Genomic DNA, 21,925 nt, shown 5'->3' on the forward strand with positions numbered 1-21,925 from the left:
GTCATGCGTGTTGCTCTACGTCCACGCAGGTAAGACTCAGTCATCAGATCCACCGCCAAGGAACGCATAAATCTATCTTTACTGAATTTGGCTGACTGAAAGGTGGATAAATGATTTATTTCTACTATAACAGCTCATTTGGACGGGATGATGATTCGAATGTTCAGCAGGTCTTTCAGTAACAGGGTGCTGACCCTCCCCAGCTTGTGACATCACCCAGATTTTCCATCAGCCATCCGATATCATGTTGAGTGACAAGTGACAGATTAAATGAACAGGATGTAAATCATTTAAATCAGGAGCTTTACATGCACTAGGAGGACCTTAAAACCGCTCGTGCATGAAGGCCTACTTGAGCTCAGCCATGTTTTTTTTGGATAAGGGTTAGCGAGTTTAGTTGCCTGATGAAAGTGAGGGAGACGTGACGGCCCTCTCTGTCCTAGTTAAACTGAAGCTGTGAGCCCACGTGAGCAGACACATCACGCTTCAGCTCCTAACTTGGAACAATTTATTTATCCATTAACTCAGTTCATTTGGTAAAATGGCTGTTTGTTTTTTTTCCTGTTTTGTTCTTTTATTGATGTGCATGTTTGCTCCTAAAACCATTTTCCATTGAGTTCAAAGGAGATTTTACTGATGCACATGATGACCGACTTTATGACGTATCCAGTGTCATAAAAGGCCAGTATAACAGGCTGCATGCATGAGGTCACCTATAGCAGCATTACTGATCAGTTAACCCTCATGTTGTCTTCACATTGGCTATGCACTTCTTGTCCTCAAAAATCATCCCATCTGGTTGATTTGTAAGGTAATTTAAGGCCTAAATTATAAATATTATTATCAAATTTGGCCTTACACGCTTTTAAGTGAACTTCCTTCCAACTCATAACCTCAAGTTTCATTTTACTCTCTTAGAATTTAGGATCAAAAGATTTAATTTGCATGAAACTACATATCATTTTTGAGCTGGGAAAAAAAAAATGGAAAGTGTTCAAATTTGACAAGATGAACGTAAAATGAAAGTCATGAAAAAAACATTTCCTCAAATATTTTTTGAAGGAAATGGAAGGAACTGACGTATTAGCTGGCAAAAGTGATGGATACATACATACATGGTTGAAGTTTGCTGAAAGTAATGGTTCAAATGTTCAACCCTCAATCGCTTGAACATTTTCCTCTGTGTACTGCGCCCTCTAGTGGTTGCCTGGTGCTCTGTCTGGGCCTGTCTGTGTTCACCCTCCTTCTACAGAGCCTTTGGGTGCCTCTGGAGATGACCAGGGATGAACCTACTGGCAGGTCACCCGAGGAACAGGGTAATGTCAATGTCAATAGAGAAAATTCATATTTGTATATATAAGGAACGTCCGAAGTGTGTGAAGATCTTCACTATGATTGGATAAATAGGACAATAGCGGTGAATATTTTGCAGAAATAAAGGGAGTCTCCCATACAGAGAGTGTGAGATGAAGCTTTGTACACAATTTGTGGTGGGTCCCCCCCTCCTTCCCACCACCACCACCTCCCACCTCCCTGACAGTTGTGGGTTTGTGGCCAAGATACACTCCTGCTCTATTCAATTGTCAGGCAAAAGAGGGTGTTTAAGGGGGCAGCGGACAAGCTTGTTTGGGTAAAAGCTTTCTTCCTGGTTTACAAGGAGGAGACAAATGTTGTCAACAGTCTCCCACAGAGCTGAGTACTCTTTGAAAATCATCCATCCATCTTTTCTTAAGAACAAAATAGCTTATTCAGGTAGAAATTCATCAGACTGGACAAACTGTATTTGCTGTTTCAACTGAACTAGTCCTGTCATTCCTTTTGTTAGCCTAGATGCTAACACTGCGGTGAACACATTAATACATTTCCATGTACTTCACATGCCATCAAACAATAACAATATATATTATCACTGTAACCCACGTTAGTGACCTACTAGATGACCAAGATGTACTGAATGGGTCTTGTGAATGTTGTAGGATTGTATGATGAATTTGAGACATAAAGAAAGAAAGAAAGAAAGAAAGAAAGAAAGAAAGAAAGAAAGAAAGAAAGAAAGAAAGAAAGGTTTTCATACGTGTGTTTCTTACTGGACCTTTCATTCCATCAGGCCTCTTAAGGCAAGAAATACCAACCTTTGTATCGTTTTACGGGATCAATAAATCAGCATAAATGCAGCGTTTGTGAAAACCTTGACCGTATTTTGAAGAATATGCTGAATTACATTAAACTGATTTTCCACAGCATATCAGGTCAGCAATTTCAGCAATGTGTGTGTGTGTGTGTGTGTGTGTGTGTGTTTGCAGGTGGGTAAGCATTCACCAGAACCACAATACGAAGCCACAGAGCTCCAGTTACACATTCAGAGCTTTTTGACTGACTCTTATCTTTACTTGTCATAAAATGGTACGTTTAGAAGTCCTCCTCTGTAAACATATCATTATTAGCCCCAAAACTGAATATGAAAAACATTCATATGACCCATAATTAGTACTTTCTTTTTTCTATCAATAAAATAGTTTTACATTTACGGAACAGCTGCTGCATAAGAAAGGGAACAAGATTTCACTGTTCAACGTAGAATAAGGTAGATTTACCGATCGATCTCAAGATACAGGGTATGAGACCTGCAGGGCTGTGGTGTGTATTGTGCATTTTCTAGGTCAGCGCGGTCTTGGTGTTCGTAGACTGGCTCTTCGCTTGGAGGCTTTGAGTGCTCAGGTGCAGAAACTGAGCAGAGAGAGAGAGACCAAAATGAGCAGAGATGATCTCAGCCTGCTGCTACAGAGGTATTCACCGCCTGATCTATGACGCACTCTTAATGTGCCCGCGTTTATTATACACATCCATCTCTTTGTTTTCCAGCTTTAGAGTGGATCAGCAAGGCTTGGCGCGCTTGGTGGAGAGAGAGCTGAAGAGAGTTTCCCAGAGGCTGGACCAGCTCAGCCATCACCATCACCACCAGTCTCACACAACACACGATAACCAGAGAATACACACAGGTGAAGCTCACTCTCATGTATTTTTAACACCCAGAAAGTTAATGATTGTCAATCTTGACATCATCCAACCCACTTTAAGTCCTTTAAAGAGACCCAGAATGTGATTTTACTGAACTTGAAGTGTTCCATTCCCTTGTGTAAAGGGTGCCATCTTGTAACATTCAAAGAATAATCCTGAAGTCCTGTTTTACAGTTCTTTAAGGTTACCTTTGAATGTTACCTGCTGGAATTTTAGGGAACATGTAAGAGGTGGGAGATGGGGTTGACGCAAGAACCAAAGGAAAGCCTTAAAGGAGCCATATTTGTTAGTTCTGTAAAGGCATTCTGTTGGTCAGTTTAGGTGGGAGTGATTTGGGAACGTGTAAAGACCAGAAGGGAATGTTCTTTACATTTAGAAATCCATCTTAACTCTCTCCTCAACAAACCCACACCTTCCTGAAGAAATGGACTGTATTTACAGTATATATAGCACTTATATATAGCACTTTTCTACCTTAGCGTTACCCTTTACCATCATGACTGATTCACCCATTTACACACACACACACACACACACACACACACACACACACACACACACACACACACACACACACACACACGTACTTTTATCTTTGTGAGGACTTTCATTGACCTTATACATTCCCTAGCCCCTCACCCTAACCCTAACCATCTCAACTTGACTGCCTGACCCTAACCTTGACCCTCAACCTAACCAGAACCTGATTCTAACCTCGACCCTAAAACCAAGTCTGGACCCTCAAACGGCCCTTTGAAGATGTGAGGACCGGCTAAAATGTCCTCACTTTCCAAAAATGTCCTCACTCTGTTAGTTAAATATGTATTCTAGTCCTCAATATGTACCAAGTACAAGAACACACACACACACACACACACACACACACACACACACACACACACACACACACACAGAGGTTTGAGTATTTCAAGCTCTCTTATGCCTCAAAAATCCACTTTGTGGTGTTTCAATGGGACTGAAAAACAAAAACAAAATTGGAATGCTTTATTTAAAGTCATGCAGATAACTTGGAAATACAGGACCTACAGAACCTAAAGATGATATTTTCAAAACTTCCTCTATGCTCTGTAAAACGTCTGGACATTCTTCACCTTTAAGGAACCTTTAGAGAACATCCCTGTCCAATGTGAGTGGGCCTCACAGTGAGATTTAGACAGATCTGACAGGTGTTTTGGACTATTTAAATAAAGATCTTGCTTAGTTAAGCTTAAATTTTTACTGTGCACCCCACAAAAAGCAACTCACTCTCCAACTTAAATCAGAGAGTTTAGGACTTATTCCAGTTACAACATGCTTTAACATTCTGGCTACACCAAATAAATACATTATCCCTCTCCTCGCTTGTTGCCAGCTTCAGTAATTGGCCAATTGCATGGTCGTCTGTGGTTGCCTGCAGTGCAGTGTGATACTCCAAGCCAAAAGCATGGTTCATAGCCTCAATAGAGGTTAACCACACAGCAAAATTAACAAGCTGTGATAATGGAGGGTGTGAATGTCGGTGGGGGTGTATAGAAAGTGAGTGCAGGTGGTTATGGGGAATGAAGTCCTTGAATAGAAGTTTAACAAGTCCCACAGAGCCAGCACTGATCAACTGGCTGCCGGGAGAAAAAAGTTTACATCTATGCAACGACCCTCTGGAGAGGTTTCAGGTGAGAATCAGGTTACACACACCCCGCTTGGCACGCAATGAGTTTGTGTGAGTGTGTGCATGTGTGTGTCAGTGATGGGGATGAGTGAGTGCACTCTCACCTCCCTGTTTGAACAAGGGAATGTATAAAAACTCAGGCCACACAGATACTGTACTGCAAATGTGTTAGGATATGAACTTATCGACATGCACACACTTACAGAATGTACACTTGCCACCCGCAATGAACACACATTCCCCTCACACCTATAAAATATGACTGAATCACCACCAGTCTTTTCACATACTCTTGTTTTTGCAGGGAGAACTTTTTTTTTTCATTGCCTATATCTCTGTTTTAAGGCTTTCACACCTTGGCTATGCCCTCCGTTTTTCTTATCTTTTTTTCCTTCCTCTCTTTTCTTTTTTTTTTAACTATTTGTCTTACACAGTAAAAGAGTGTTTATTTTGGCAAGAGCTAGCATTGTAAAAGGGACTGTTTGGTAGGACGCAGGTGGGTCAGGTGTGTATGTGTGTGTGTGTATGTGTGTTCATTCCAGTTGATTGACATTGGCTAGAGATGGAGGGGGGGCTTACGGGAAGGGGGCCTCTGAGAACACACTGCCGCTACTCTAATGCCTCCTACACGCATGGCAGCACTATACATCGTGCTGATGGCTGCTGTTCATTATGCACGTTTCAGCTGAGAGGTTGTATATCAAAGTTATTATTCTCTGTTCTTCATTATACCCACAGTGAGTTAATGCTACAATGTACTTCTTGTTACCAAAGCCAAGTCTTAGGAATAATGATGGTCACATAAAGAAACCCTGTGTGATGGCTGATATCTTACCCACAGGACCCAACGTAGAGTGTGAGGTGCCAATGGATCCTGCATATCCAGTGTGTGCAGAGAAAGTTCAGGTGACAAAATGGAATATATATATATATATATATATATATATATATATATATATATATATATAAAATGTATGTAATAAAGTCTAGTCACTGGAGGTGCTTACCTTCACAAGCTGAGCAACTTCCTGTACTAAGTTTTCCAGATCAGCTCAAACTTCTGTTTGATTTTAAATTGCAAACTCTCGTCAAGCAGACGTTCCCACCATTGAACAAAGTATCCCCAGGGTCTGCATGCTAAGCTAAGCTAACGGGCTGTCTAGCCACATGCAATATACAAGACAGTTATGACACTGACCTACGACCAGAAGGTACATAGAATAGTTTGGCATTTTAAGACTGAGATACAGCTCATATATTGTGTTTCTAAGCTGTATATAAAGAGTAAAGATTTATTTTAACAAATCGCTTTTTACCCTGAGAATGTTCCGCTGCTCCACCCAAGTTCACTTGCAATCAATGTCAAATAAAAAAAAAATACAAGTTATTTCTCAACTTACCAGTTTTGATCCGATAACCACAGTATGCCTTTCACTACAATTCAATCTACATGATGAATTACCGGACATAAAACATGCGCCATTATTTTAACATCCATCTCTCGGTGTGAAGTTCCTGCAGGTCCATTGGCAGTCAGACCCCTGCTATGCCTTTTATGGAGTGGATGGTACCACCTGCTCCATATTGACTTACCTCAGCCAAACAGAAGACTTCTGTCCCCCTCATCTGGGAAAGAACCAGTCTACACCACCGTGGCATCAGACACCTCCGCCCTACACAAAGAAGGTATCTTTACGAATATGTGACTAATAACGGCAGTTATGATGTCACTTCCTTGTTGTGTATCACACTCTTTCTGTACTGACGCAGGCTGAGATTCGTGCGACTCTGAGGCCGCTGTATGAGGTCATCGGCAACAACAGCAGTGCTGCGATGAGATTCATCTGGTCCAGAGTGGAGAGGATGTCTGAACGCTGGATACAGGCTGGTGTGACGTTGAAGCAGAGCAGCAACAGAACAGTTTTACCTCAGATGAAGGTAAAACCATCAAGTGTTGGGATTTCAATGAGAAAATAGTGCACTGACAAAACTTGTATACAATTTTAGACAGTATGCGTTGTTTATCTCCATCTAACACATTCACCGAGTTACTTAACGCTCACAACCTTAATAATATACTTAGATATATATCAGAATGAATGTTAGAAATTATTATCTTGAAATGGCTAACAAAAACTGACATATTTGCTTTTCAACATCCTAAAAGAAAACCTTTAGAGTGTAAAACCTCTCAACCTTCAGGTGCTGCTTTATCCCGGTGCCCTCGCTGGGAATGTCGGACAGCGTTTTGAAGCCATGGTGGAAAGAGGGGGTCCTCTGGGGGAGCTGGTTCAGTGGGCTGACCTGAGTGCCTGTCTGACCATCCTGGGCCACAATCTCACCTTCAGCACCTCACAGCACCACCTCCGCAGGTTACACACCATGTGTTTAATACGCTGGATGGAAACTTACCTTGGAAGAGGCTGACCTGAACATTTTTCCAATAATGATATAATGCCCAATGTATTGATTAATTATTGAAAGCTGAAAAGTATCATGCTGGACATCTTTCTAAGCCGACACGTTCTTGTGGTTATTTCCAGCCTGATAGGTGCTGCACCAGGCCGAGGGAGTTGTCCGATCCAGGGGCCACTGACCTATGACCTCATTTACACTGACTACCATGGCCTTGCACACCTTCAAGGAGCCATGGGACTGGCTTTCCTACATTACCAGTATGCTAACGCAACATTTATTTTAAACTAAAAAATCAACAGAACATGTTAATCACTGAGATATGCCTTGTCAGCAAGGACATGCATCAATATTTTTGAATAAATTTTAGGTGCCGATTCAGAATCCTGGACTCATTTGGCACCGAACCAGCGTTTAACTTGGGGAGTTACGCAAACAGCCATGGATATAAAACACTGTGGGGCAGCTGGGGTCTCCAACCGCTGCAGTATATGACGATGTTCCGTAAGTCTGTGTTCGTGACATGATGTCTTTATTTGTGGTTACACATGCTTTTATCACTGCAATTTCCAATCTGTCACTGGGTAATTGTGCGTCTGCACAAATCCATATTTGGAGAGACACAAAAACTGTTAACTACTTTCATACACGGAGAAATTTACACATATTCACGTCTTGCTGCCGCAGCTCTGATCCTTCACATACAGCCCTTTCTCACAGTGACAGGATTAATAGCTGAGGTTAAATAAACTTGGTGCCTAGACAGAGCTTTCATTCCAACACCTCCTCTTGTCATCTTCTCCATGCTGCTGGGAGACAGAGACAAGCTGGACACTCTGGGCTGAGAGCAGCTCTTCATCCCTCAGCCTGGAACATGTTTATTTGTCCTGCTGGGAAGGAGACAGAGATAACTGTTAGCGTACAGCTTCAAGTTTGAAAAGGAAACAAATAGGAAACAAAATCAAGTGTGGACAAATGGAGCTAGAAAACCACACAAACATACAAATATTTTAAACTTCAAATCAATGCTTGGACACGCACGCGTGCGCACGCACACACACACACACACACACACACACACACACACACACCTTTTCTGGCACATTCCTACATCTCTTAGGTAAATACTCATCCCTCACACCTACCTCAGTGTGTCGGAGGGCAACAGCGTGGCAGCTGCCTATCCAAACAGTCAGAGGTTAACCTCTTAAACATGTCGACTTTTCATTTACTTTAACAGCTGGTTTGTACCACACACCATGTTTCTCCTCACTCACGGGATTTGAGTCTTGACCGTTGCTCACCTGCAGTATCTGTCATTCTCTGATCATGCTTTGATGAAATAAGTGATGAACTGAGGACAGTCCCGAGCTGGCTTTACAACTCAAGAGTTAACATATGTGTGTATAGACACGCACATGCGGAATGCTCATGCACTGTCTTGTCCTTCTCCTTCAAGTTTAGCTGAAATGAATAAGTATTTTTTTTTATTTTCAACATCTAAGTGTGTGTGTTAATTTCTGTAGCTCACACTCCTGATAACTCCTTCCTGGGCTTTGCAAGTGAGGAGGCAGTAAGGGCGGAGGTGAGGGAGGAGGAACTGGAGTCACACATCTACAAGAAGGACAAGATAGCGGTTGTCTACGGCAAACAGGAGTACATGTGGCAGGTAATGAACGAGCATCGAATGATTATTACGGTAGTAAAATGAATAATTACTGCACTCATTTTAAAGGATTACAGTCTTTTAATAGCTGCAAACCTTAAAGGTACAATTTGTGAGAATCTGAACAAACTGCATTTTTCAGTCTCTAAATCAAGAGATGGTATCATGTCACCTGGAAGTTGGGGTGGTCATACCTGTTGTAAAACACAAGGAAATGCTAACTTAGCATGAGCCAAAGAGCAAAACTTGTGATTTAACAGTCAACATATGTCATCAGTTAAGTACTATAACTCCAAGTTGTACTATTTGCATATTAGCATATTTGGTACCATGTGGACCAGCGTTCAAGACCAGGATGTGGGGACAACTTGTTGGTTCATGTGGTGTCAAAAGTGGGATGGTTTGCAGTGAGGCCATCAGAGGCGGGCCCAGTTTTTGAGCTTATGAGGGATTGGCACACTGATACTTTGCTGCCAGACAGCAAGAAGCATCCCCTGCTTGAGTCCCAGCTGTCATTGCAGGTCTTTTATTTGTGAAGTTTGGCTACTTTGCCGGTACCTGCATGGGTTTACTCCGTATGCTCCAGTTTCCCCCACTATTTGAGACATATGTGTTAGGTTAATTACTCTTGTCAGTGCACCTTACCAAGGTGCTGGCAGAGGATCTGCAGTTGATCCCCGAGTGCTGCATCCAGCCTCCCTTGAGGATGGGTTATAAATACAGAGGACAAATTTGGCTGCACATGGGATGATAATGACTTCTTCTTTTGCCTCTCTTAGTGTTTGTATACTCTGTCTCATGTGTGTCTCTGTTGAATACACCAGGGTAAATCTGAATATGTGGAAGTGATCAGTAAGGAGTTGGAGACACATGCAACAGTTTACCAGCCTCCTGGACATGCCTCTGCTCTGCCCAGCTATATCAGAAACCACGGCCTGCTGACTCAGGAGCGTTTCCTGCAACTCCTCCGCAGAGCTAAGGTCGGATAAGATCTCATTTCAGATTGAAACCAGAGAAGTGGGTGATTGGGAATTCTGATGTGTCATTATCCTGCTAATCCTTGTACATCTGCTCCCCTCTCAGGTGTTTGTAGGTCTTGGTTTTCCCTACGAGGGTCCAGCTCCCATTGAGGCCATAGCTCTTGGCTGCGTCTTCCTCCAGCCAAGACTTGACCCACCGCACTCCTCGGACAATAATGATTTCTACAAAGGAAAACCCACGACGAGGCAGGTGGGTAACCCCTTGAGTCAAAAGATACAAATGAAGAAAAAAAAATTCATAAAAGTGAATCATTTTGGGTCACAGATCTCATCCCAGCATCCATATGCTGAAGAATTCATTGGTAAACCTCATGTGTGGACTGTGGACATGACCAACAGGACCGACGTACAGGAAGCAGTCAGAGCTATTCTACGCACAGAGGTAATACCCAGAGAATGAGCAGAAGCCACTTAATACATATTACAAAATTATATGTACACGTGCAATCAAAATTGCTGTTAAAAAATAAAATAAAAGCATGTGTGTGTCTTGCAGGTAAAGCCTTTCACTCCCTGCGACTTCTCATGTGAGGGGATGCTGAAGCGGGTTCATGATTATATCAGTCACCAGGTAAAAGACGTCTGCAGCAGCTTGATCACCGACACCAGCCGGTTAGACAATCCATTATGAAGTGTGAAACTAACTTTAATAGGCGTGGATGTAAACCTGTCAGTGGTCAGACTGATGTATAGCTTTACCACTTCATTAAGGTGATATCAGCCTTTTCTTAAACTTAAGGAGTTAAAGAACGATGTTCGTTTTTCCTTCCTGCCGCAAGCTCAGTTCTTCAGCTCCAACCGCTTTTTCTCTCCCACCAGAATTTCTGCAGTAAATCTGTCCCTGTGTGGCCACCAGAGAGTGCTTTAAGGTTGCACCTGGGTCCCCTGGGCCAGTCGTGCATAAGCGTGTGTCAGCGTTCCTCGCTTGTGTGTGAGCCTGCTTTGTTTCACCGCCTCAACAGCCCCGCTGCGTTCACCAGGTGAGACATGAGGAGATACCAGCGCAGTGATGTGATGAATTAATGCACCGTTCATAATACACTTCTCACTCTTTCTTAATTTGTAGGCTTGCGATCGGTTGTTCCAGCATGGTGCAGGAAGTCAACCACTTGTTTCCTTCCTACAGCCCTTGGGGTCGCCACTGCGGACTTCAGCAGGAACCTTTGCTATTCAGTTGTGCTGGATCCGACCCGTCCCAACGCAGGCTCTGTCCCTGCAGAGCTCGGGTGGTACGGTGCCTTAACTTTCCCTGACGCTGTTGTAAAAGGACTCAGGAAAGAAAAGAAGAGGAAAAAGTTCATAGATGAAGAGAACACCAAAGTTTTTAATGACCAAAGGAAGAAAGTCATCCTGGTACTGCAAATGACAAAAAGTTTTTGATTTGCTGAAGGTGACAGGTAAAACATTTTATTTGATTTTATTTTGATGCAGATGTGAGCTCAAAATTAGCCATTAGAGTCAAACTGATCACAAACATTTCATGTGCTGCTCACCCTCTAGGTATCCTGCATTGGAATAATAGAGTGAATCTGTGCCAAATGATTACAATCTGATTCTGGGAAACTTAATTAGCAGATTTCTCCAGTTCAGTTGGTTGGCTGGATCGTTATTTCATCTTTTTGATGACAGTCATTACTCAGGAATGTGAAATGAATGATTACGTCATCGTATGTACTTGAATTCAAGTCTTGCTGTCTCACGGTGCCTAATAAAACTTGTAGTTTTTCCTTCATCTCTCTCTAAATAAAGCCACTTTAGGGACACTGTGACATTTAAATGGATACAAACTATATCATCGCTCATTCAGTTGCAGCCATGTATCAAACTGGTCACACTTGCGTGGGATTACTGCACGCGTAAACCCTCGATGCATTGCTGGCGGCAAATATTAGCCTGAGCCTCGTAGGAGATAGGGTGACAGCCTAAGTGATGAGGCTCATTATCTGAGTGAATCATGGATAACCTCTGGATGCCTTTGGGAGGTCATAGCCATATGACCATGATTATACTGTCATATAAACCACTAGCTCCCAACATGTTTGACTTCCCTTCAGCTCTGTTTAAATCCCCCCCCCCCCCCCCACACACACACACACACACCAGTAAAGGCAGGGATGAATTATTTATCTTTCTAAATATATTTTGGGTCATTTAAGTTGGAAGAAAGTCACTGAAAGCAGGATTAATCACGTTTGCTCGAGTTACTTTAACAGAAATGAAATGATTTCCTTCATAATAGATGACCAATTTTCTCTCGAGCATGTACTCCAATATTATTTCTTAACTACCTTGGGGCCTACAGATCTGATCACATTTTGCACCCTGGGTTGATATGAACAAACATGGATACTTTGGCAAGACACACGCCTGAGGAGAGAAGCACAGAGACTTGAGCATTTCTTGTTCCAAAGCCTCAAAAGGACACGCAGCTTTATCCCATCACCCCTGCCTGCAAAAGCTTGTGAGAGAAACAAATGATAACAAGTAAAAGGCTAAACTAGAGTCTGTGATCAACCTTGGAAGTGATGAGGTGCTGGACTTACATGGTGCAGCTGTTAGCAAAAATGGCTTCAACGATCTGCTATTTTTAAGCGGATTGAAGCGGAAACTTTTAAGTTTTTTTTTGTCTTCTCGGAAATGAAACATTCATGAATGTTGGCAGAACAAGAGGTCTTTTCCACTCTGATACACGCCATGTGATCTGAGCGTATTGTCACTGCGGGATCCAACCATACTCAGGGCCGTGACGACGGGATTGGTTGAATGGATGATTGATTGGTAAATGGCTGTGAAACTGTCCGTGAAAATACTGTTGATGACTTAAGAGGATACTGGTGGACTAATTTGGCCCCGTCGAATGTGACTTTTGATATGTAAGCTGAACCTTCCGACAATGATGGAAATGAACTTGCGTTTATGCCGAGGCTGCTTTAAAAAAAAGACACTTCACCCAAAGGTGTTTTTTTTGCCTTTCAAATGCACACAAATTGGTATTTTTTTTATCCAGCAGTGGCATTTTCCCCCTATTGCATCACTTCTTTATGATTCCAAAATGCAGAAAGGGCCATCAACATTGATTTTGTTTGAATCTAATGGCAGAAGCAGCAAAACCAACCCACATCTTAGGGTTAGAAAGAGTCAGGGACGTATAATTTACCCTGAAGCTAACATTCATTGATGGCTAACAACAGCTCCAGCAACAGAACATCAGCAAAGCTGCCCAAAATTTCCACTTCCAAACTCTCAAGGAGTATTCAGGATAATCCGCATCTTCTTTATGCTCAATAATCCACCAACACTTTAATGTGAAGTAAAAACAATTTGACTGTAACACCTAAAGTTTAGTGCTACAATAAATGAGCATGAGCACATTCAACCGAATGAGAGCAAACAATGGAGTGGAAGGATCACGGCTAGTTTTTAGCTCAAACAGGACGGATAGAAAAGAAAAGAAAATCGATTTGTTTTGGACTTTGACTTGATGTTCCAGAGAGCCATGTGATTTTTCTGGATGAGTCAAGCTCATTCACGTCATTTATGTGGGTTATAGCAAATAAAAGCTGTCCCTCACCTCTCAGGGGGCTGATAATAAAGGGTTCAAACCAAGTGTTCAAAAACAGCACCAGGTATATGTGGCGCAAAAGAGCGTGTGTTAACAGACAAAGGTTTCGTTGTTCCGTATGAAGGCCTGCTGACTTCATGCTGACTTCAGCGGAACAAAACATTTGTCAGAAACCATTTTGATTGTTATTTACAGTCTGATATGATCTGAGATGTCCGTAGGTAACTGACATAACCACAAATGTGAAACCCGAGAGGAAAAGTGAGGGGATCACTATTTAGCAGAAGAGTGTGCGTGAAAGATTTCTTTTCCAATCCATCCATTAGTCGAATAAAACCAACCTACGCTGCAACCTCGAGAGCCAAGCCGCTACCAGTGGGATTTCTGGTTTCAGCAGGGCAGTCACACAAGCGTTTGACCATCCATCGCACCGCATGCCACCTCTACACGCTGAAATAACGATTAGACGGTTCAAAAATATGGGATGATTGATGAAGAAACCGAAAGAGGAAACATGAACCTGTGTCAGGGTCAGCCAGACATCATGGAATGTTCATGCTCCAGTAGAGGTTCAATAATGTTTATCTGAGTGGTTTTTAATTTTACATGAGAGACAGGAACTGCTTTAGCCACATAGGGATTCTTTTTCCTTTACCTTTTAAAAGCGGAATGTGGTGGCAAAGTCAAAACTCACTGCCAAGAAAAATGAGAGATGTTTTAGAAGACGGACATGCGGGAGAAGCTTTTTTTTTTTTTTTTTTTTTTTTGCCACGTCTGTCTTTTTTCTGTGACAGATAGGATTTATTCAGAGACACATTATTATGTAGAAAATTTTGAATGGCTGATTTTGTAATTTGGCACAGGAGATGACAAGACACTATGTTAATTTACATTCAGTCCAAAATGCGCAAGATTAATAGCAAGCTAAGATACTTGCGGAGCATTGTGAGTTATTTCTTCGTCGTATTTGACTGTCGCACTGTTTATAATTGTAGAAGATTCTTCAAATATTCCTAGGTTTCTATGAGAAGATGCGATTGGACACATTTGAGGAGCTGTCTTAAAAGCTTAGACCGAGATGGAACGAACTGAATAAACTTATGACATTTGCTCTCCCTTCTCATTTATTCACCTTTTTAGCGTTGCTATGTGACAACTAAGTGACATGATCCACACCAGACTGAGGAAGTTGGCGGAAGTTCATTAATCGGACTGTTTAAATGGCTGGAAGCAAGGACTAGGAGAAGGGATCATCTTGGTGTAAACACAGCCTTACCCCAGCTCCAGACATGGTCATGACAACCCCCTTTTATAGGGTCTCCCACAGTACCTTTTTTTTTTTTTTCTCCATATATTAGTATTTTATTTGACCTTGCATGTTGGAAAATTGAAGAGGAGTACTTCAATTTGGCATACATTGTTGTACTTTAATATATTTTGATGAAAACTATGTTTTATCAGGAATTTACATTGGGTAAAACGTTACTGATGGTGCTACTAATTTTAATGTTCTAGGGTTTAAACTAAAAGCATTTCATTTGGATTAATACCAATGTGCACTATGATGATTCTTTTTCCGCAACATATTATGTATATATAAAAGCTCATGTGTACCTTAATTAACTCATTTTCTTAATGAATCTTTGACCTAGTCCACAGGAACCTTTTTTTTTTGCAACAGCGGGTACTTTCCAGAAGGGGGCAGTGTGGTCAAACTAAACCAACCAAGTCCCAGCAGTTCAATTCCAAGCATCCAATTTGTCTCAGAAATCAAGCGGAATAAAAACAATGACAGATAAACGAATAAAAAGAAGTGAATGCAAGACAAGATAGAGAAAAATACACAGATATATAGAGACCTCTGCACTGGTAGCTCTCTGCCGATTCCTGCCATACACACTCGCGAGGGGTGGGGGAGGGAAGCCAGTGGTTTAACTATCATAAGAAAGCAGCTGCTTTTATTGAAACCTGTTATTGGCGTGCCAAGATTACACTGAACAACAACAACCCTCCTCCCTGGAAGCCAATAAAATGCTGACAACAAACACTTGGCTTGCCTACAAGCGCTGTTAGAAGCCACAGAGGTTGGCCTTAATGATACTTGGTAACTATTACAGACTATTAAGCTGAATGAATAAAAGAGAGCGAGAAGAGCGAACGGTGATTCGTGCAGAAGTTGTTTCCAGACATATATTATAGGTAGCTGACTCATTGTGCAACCTCAAAGAGATTTGTGTGTGTGGATGGAGGAAGTTGGGTTAGTTGTTAAGTGATAAAGTGTGCTTTTGTACACCTAGGGGTGGTTCAAACAGCAAAAGCGGTGTGATTGATGTGCTGGTATATCCATCTGCAACACACAAGAGTTATTTCATATGCTTGAATGGTCGCGGTACCGCCGAGGCCTCGTTGTGATTTTCAGTGAACGTCTCATGTCAGCACTCCAGCGATCTCGTCACACCTGAGTAACTCCGAGGCAGACGTGTCTGCTCTACCTCTCATGTGACGCGATGTGTGTGTGTGTGTATGTTGGAAAGGCCGTTAATTCCATTGTCTCTATGTATGTATTCAACTCAAAGCATACTGTGACCTCCGGGGGGAAAAGACGAGGTCATCAGTGCAGATCAAGATTTTAGACGACATCAATTTTGATTGCTTCTAAAGAAAAACACGGTGCTTTTTGTTTAACGGCATTAAAAAAAAAAAAAAGCATCGGAAAAATGATCGGTTTGATTTTGCTGTTTACATGGTAGCATTGTAGCTGGCTAACATCCCCCCCCCCCAAAAAAAAAAAAAAAACTTGGACAAAAATTGGTGTAACTTCAATTCTCCAGGCCTTTAACTCCCAAATCTTTTTTTTTTCAGGCCACAGAGGGGAAAGTTGTGAGGAAACGCAGAGCTACTAGCTAACGCCTGCTAGTCCCCAAGAAAGCCTTTGTCATCTTTCATCCTACACCTCTGAACTGCCTTCATTTTCTAGGCACTCATAAATTGGCTCTTATTGTCCCATAAATGGCTCCTTTTGGGGTGGGATTTATAGTGAGGGGTGGCAATGGGGTGTGCAGGGGGGTATAAAACCCACCTTTTGATGTCCCCTCTGCTTAACAGGCAGTACAGACACGCCTGCCCATATGCTGCATGGTGCTTTTGCCACACACGGTTAGCGTGCGATTCTCTCACACACACGCACACCCATGCGTGCGCGAGCACACACATACACACACACACGGCACATTAAAAGATATTAAACAGCATTTCTGCTTTCAGTCAGAGTCATGGGATGTAACAGCCAAGCAGGGTGGTTCATGTTAAGCTGTGCCACTTCCTTAGCTGTAATTAAAGCCGCCCGTGTAGGGGGTCTTTAAACATCTTGTTTTTCTACACCCCTGATCCTGACCTTTTAAAAAGACAGACTTTTTGAAAGTAAAAATGTGGAATAAATTGGAATAATACAGGCGTGAGTTTGTAACTGGGTGGTCATGTTTTTGTTTTTTTGTTTTTGTTTGTTTTCCCGGTAGTTTTTTTGTCTCACCGTTAGTTGGGTATGAATTGGATAAACTAATTAGGACGGTCGAGTGATGTTTAAACACTGAACAGAGAGGGACAAAGAAGGAAACTCTCATTAAGTGTTTGACATGGGGGGGTGTTGGTCTACCACAAACCATCAAAACAGCCAGAAACCACACAGGTGGGGGGTTCCTCATGTGGGGTGGGGGGGGGCAACAATGACATCATGTTTTGTCCCTCTACAGTTAGTGGTCTAACCATGTGGGGAGACAAATGCTCAGCAGTAACAACTTCACTATTTCAAGAATCCACTTGGAGAACGTAGAAGAACGATTAAAAAAATGAAACAGGAAGTTCATGCTCGAAATCACCTGTTGCTTGATACAGAAGTAAGACGCTCGTGTGATTCGGCCAGGTCTGGAAGCTGATGTCACACAATCCCAGAATGCAACACTCCAAATCAAAACACTGTGCCACAGAATAAGATCCTAGCAGCTAATTTGTGTCTTCGCCTGCCGTGTGTATAAAAAGTGACCGTATCGTGCCACCAGACGGCCGAGGACGTGCAAACGAGAGGTTTCACCAAATCCTCACAGATTCTGACTCTACTTTTGATACAGGGATCTGCAGGAGTGTCCAAGTGACCGGACGTCATCCATTAAAGATAGTGTCTCATGGCGGTTGAAGTCTGGGCAACTTTAATGGCCTTGGCATGTTGAGAGACCTTCATTCTAAAGAATAAGACACAACCACACAAATTGCACCCGCCTTCATTTATGTTAACTTGCTGGACAATGTTGTAAATATGTCAGATGGTTACAAAAAAAACCCCCAAAACCTCCATTTCTAAAATCTAGCAGAAGGGTCAAACAATATTCAGACTTCTATTTTTGTCTTATTTCCATCCAAATTAACAACACTTTACAGAAAAAATGAGATATGCTAGTGGTTCACATCATTTTTTTTTTTTTTTTACACTAAACGCCCTTTATTCATATGGAAGTATCCCCATTCATAATCAGTCAGAAAACAGAGGCAACAACAAAGTAACAACTAAACCTTTGAAGGTTAATAAAAACTACCTGACAACAACTGGACACATCATTCCCATTTTTCAATTTTACTGCTCCTTGTTTTGTCTCGACATGTCTGCCTTTGCATTCATTCGTCCTCTCATTCAGTCTTGCTACATTCTCTCGTTCTGCCTTTCAAATCCCTTTTTTCTCTTTTCAGCCACTTCTCTTTCTTTCGCTCTCTTTCAGAAGCAGATGAGCCAGGTGATAGTGACACAGCCAGCTGTATGCCAGTTACCACGGCGATGACAGCTGCCAGCCCAGGTGCACAGGCAGCTGGAACAGCTAGGAATGTGTGTATGCGTGTGCTTGAGAGAGAAACAGAGCGAGAGAGATGTGTGTGACACTGGTATCTGAGTGTATGCATGCTTTTGTGTCTGTGTGTGTGTGACAGAGATGAGGGGACCGGAGTACTACTGAGGACACAGGTGTGTTAGGGATGGAGGGGGCGTGGGAGAAAGTTAGAAAAGGGAAGGAGGGAGATGAGCAGTGGTGATGGGGGTGGGTGGGGGTAAAGGGACCTTTGACACCTTGCAGCAGCCAAGCAGTTCCCAAGACCTTTTTGCGGCTACTTGGATATGTTGCATCGTCTGGTCTTTGTCTAGTCCGTCACTCAGCGCTTGCGCTCGCACGCGTAATTGAGTCAAGACATGAAATCATAGCAGGAAACATGCAGTGAGCCCAGTTAGCGTTTGGATGACATCAGCTTGTTAAAGTGGAGCCTGTCAAATAAAACACGCTTGTGAGATGGACTAGAAAGATAATGAGTGAATCCCGACCATTCCCACGCTGTTGGAAGTGTGTCGATGCTATTTCATTGATGATTCAAGCGTTATTGAGTCATCACAGCAAAGCACATTCCTCCTGCAGCGCACCTGTGAGACCAGTACAGATGATACAACTGCCATCCTCTCAAACAACCTCTTTCTTTTTCTTTCCACTCTCTCATGTGCTCTCTGTCTCTTCTGGGAACATTCCAATCTACTCCTCTCCTGCACCTTCTCCTCTGCACCTCCTCCCCTTCTAACCCTGTTCCATCTCTCGGGAGCGGGAGGCCGCCGTGCCGTCACTCACCACTTAGTGATAACTGGCACAAAGGGGGCCTTGGCAGGCCCTGGCTGCAGCAGCGCAGCGTGCACCGCCACTGGGGAGGGAAGAGAGGAAAGTCCCTCACGTCTGGCCATTTCTTCGGTCCTCCATCGTCCCCACCTCCCTAGATGATGAAAACCCTGTCAGTGCGGATTAGAGATGAGTGGTGTGCATCAGCAGAGGGAGTAACGGTGATAAAAGCAGCGCCGCCGCACCTCCGCACGTCCATCTCTCTTTCAACTTGCTCACTATTTGTCACTTTATAGCAATTTTGGGATTCCAAACCCTTTCATGTTTTTGTCATGTTTTTAAAACTTAATTTTTTTAACCGTGCAGCTCAATGCTCCTTTCACAGCACTCCTTTGAGTTTTCAATCACTCTCTTTTAGCAGCTGACAATGGCCAAACATCTGTTTTATTGCTCTGAGATCTTACTGCAGCTCGGGGAGGGGGATTTGACCGTGGCCAAGGGATTTGAAGTGAACCTCTGAAGCATTGGGTTGGCATATCAGGTCCAGCTTTAGGTTGGTTTTATTACCTCCGCCAAGGAGGTAATGTGATCACCAGTGTTCGTTTGTCTGTCTGCCTGTTAGCAGGACAACTCAAAACAATTAGAAGAAGTTAGATGGAAAATTGGTTGGATGATAAGTTTAGGAACAAGTGATTAGACTAGAAATGATCTGGATCCAGATCTGATGACATCCCATTTCCTTGACAGAAGAAAGTGCTCTCAGTGCCCTCCAGTTCTATCTCTCTGAGCAGAAACCCTCATTGTGGCCACGGGTGATTTGAATCCCCCAATCTAGTTCTAGTACTCTTAGCTTTATTCCATTTATCTCACTATTAAATCTTACAAAAGTACAAATCCCATTTTGCGTCTCTAATTTGATTCCCACATCACAAATCTAAATATGATTCAACTTTCCTCAGTTAAGAAATGAAATCAGAGGCAGTTATTTTAGGAGTAGACGCCTCCCCTCACTTAGCTACTTTATCCCGTTGCATTAAAACCCAGAAACGCAGAAATATGAGTGTGACGTTTGATGATTATATTTGATCATTCAGTTGTTCTTTCTGTATCTTGGTAATATTTTAAAGCTCTTTTTTATCCACTAAAAATCTTGAAACTGTCGTGCACGTTTAAAAAAAAAAAAATAAATTTCAGTTCTTGCTTAGATTACTCACTGTCCCACTAAAATTTTAATAAAATGCAAAAGGCAATCTCAAAAAATACGTTCCACTATTTTGGCCTATTGGTTTCCTTTACATGTTAGAATGGATTTTAAAATTCTAATGGTTACTTTTAAAACACGTTTTGGGTTATCAATCGCTTACCAAACCAGTAGGAGCTTGGATAGAGCCTTCAGTGTCTATGGAAGGGTCCGGCAGACTGGCTCCGATGCGTCTTTTTAAATCTTCGGTTTTCTTTTACACTTGTTTAATACTTCTGATCAACAGCATGCTTTGATCTTCCACAAAAATTTGGGATTCAAGGTAGAAATGCAGCCAGTTCGAACAATGAATGACAGAGAGGAGAGAAGGATGGCGAAGGCGGGCGCTACGAGGGCACAGCAGCGCCGAAGGATTCTGGGACTGGGGACCGAGGCATTAAGTTGGACGGGGGCAGTTTTCATTCTCAGGCTGGCACAGAAACAGTCTCGCTTCATGGTGAGAGAAAATGGGCGCCGAGGAAGGGTGGTGGGAGGGTTCAGGCTCTGAAATTGATTTCATGCCGGAGTCAGACGCAGCCCCAAGGAAGGAATAATATGTGTGGGTGTGTTTGTCTGTGTGTGAGGACAAGAGAGGGTCCAGTGTGGATTCAGAGAGGAACACAATGGCATAAAGAGAGAGACAGAGACGGAAAAAAGAGAAGAGCCGACTTGCATCAAAGAGTCGATCTGCATGAGAAAAAGCATGTTGCTATTTCGTTGTTGACACAGGCAGCGAGCAGCTCTTACACAAAGTGGGTGTTTGTTGTTTACAGATTCATTCAGAACTCGAAGAAATCCTTAGAATGACATTTTCAGTGATATTCTAAACATTATCCTCACTCATTGCATCAAGCACAGGTTTACAGTATGAACCCCCCCCCAACCCCGTCATCTTTGAGATCATAAATAACTAAAATAAGATGATTGTAATGTAGGAACCCTTCAGTGAAATCTGATGATAACTTCTCTCAGCATGCACATGAACGTTCGGACCGGGACGTATGTAATGTTGCATGGGAAAAGTCACATATGTGGTAAATAGTAGGGATCTTTCAAATAGTGAAACCTTGAGGAATGGATTAGAAACGTGGCGATACGTGCTGTTCAGCAGTCATTTGAAATTCAGCCTGTCTCTTCCTCTTAATGTCCCCCCCCCCCCCCCCCCCACACACACACACACACTCATGTGCTCAATTGCACACTTGGAATCTATCTATGCAAGTGTACATGCATGCACACAGATACGCTCCTATACCTTTGAAGAGGTTTTTTTTTTCTTTCCTGCAGACCACAGACCTGCACTGGTGCATGCATTTTACTCATTACATCTATCATGAATTCGATCGCTTTCTTCCGTTCCTGTCTTCCTCCTTGGAAGTTTTGTCCTCGCTGTTGCTTTGCCCTCACTTTTCTTTGCCCTCTTACTTTTTACTCCATCTTTCCCTTGATCTCTCCCACTATTCTCCCTCTCTCCTCTGTCCTTTCCCCCTTCTTGGCATCAGCGGCAGCATCTCTTTTAAGGCGCATGTCAAGGGAACTGTCTGCCGCTTTCAAAGGCCTTTGTGTCCAGCCTTTCTTCCCCTTAATTTGGTTTCCCCAAAACACTTTCCCATAGCATGGCCGTCTCGCCCCCTTTTCCCCCAGCTACCCCTCTCCTCTCATCTTTCCCTCCTTCTCACTTT

At 42.7% G+C, this 21,925-nt stretch overlaps 1 protein-coding gene and 1 long non-coding RNA gene across 5 annotated transcripts; one reads left to right on the forward strand and one right to left on the reverse strand.

Annotated features, from left to right (window-relative positions):
- Positions 1-1,098: 1,098 nt before the first annotated feature.
- On the forward strand, positions 1,099-11,560 carry LOC147239533 (alpha-1,6-mannosylglycoprotein 6-beta-N-acetylglucosaminyltransferase B-like). Of its 3 annotated transcripts, XM_086195659.1 has the most exons (16): positions 1,099-1,316; positions 2,660-2,786; positions 2,863-2,999; positions 5,526-5,590; positions 6,197-6,370; positions 6,455-6,622; positions 6,887-7,056; positions 7,228-7,359; positions 7,470-7,603; positions 8,626-8,768; positions 9,590-9,745; positions 9,849-9,995; positions 10,071-10,187; positions 10,302-10,376; positions 10,625-10,785; positions 10,872-11,560. In XM_086195659.1, exons 1-16 carry the CDS (start codon positions 1,139-1,141, stop codon positions 11,056-11,058), a joined length of 2,271 nt encoding a protein of 756 aa, XP_086051785.1. In that variant the 5' UTR covers positions 1,099-1,138; the 3' UTR covers positions 11,059-11,560. The 3 variants fall into 3 exon arrangements, with proteins under 3 accessions (XP_086051785.1, XP_086051786.1, XP_086051787.1); XM_086195660.1 differs by lacking the exons at positions 1,099-1,316; positions 2,660-2,786; positions 2,863-2,999 and adding an exon at positions 4,561-4,688; XM_086195661.1 differs by lacking the exons at positions 1,099-1,316; positions 2,660-2,786; positions 2,863-2,999 and adding an exon at positions 4,561-4,688 and having other exon boundaries at positions 6,206-6,370.
- LOC147239534 (uncharacterized) lies at positions 7,682-20,591 on the reverse strand. 2 transcript variants are annotated; one of them, XR_015111560.1, is made up of 3 exons: positions 20,368-20,591; positions 19,019-19,157; positions 7,682-7,986 (listed from the first exon to the last, which is right to left on the reverse strand). It is a non-coding gene; the product is annotated as an uncharacterized LOC147239534 (long non-coding RNA). The 2 variants fall into 2 exon arrangements; XR_015111559.1 differs by having other exon boundaries at positions 7,682-7,989.
- Positions 20,592-21,925: the final 1,334 nt, after the last annotated feature.

The sequence above is a fragment of the Aulostomus chinensis genome, chromosome 23 (assembly GCF_037954235.1).
Source record: "Aulostomus chinensis isolate RoL2024-O1b breed Wild chromosome 23, RoL_Achi_v1.0, whole genome shotgun sequence".
NCBI classification, from domain to species: Eukaryota; Metazoa; Chordata; class Actinopteri; order Syngnathiformes; family Aulostomidae; genus Aulostomus; species Aulostomus chinensis.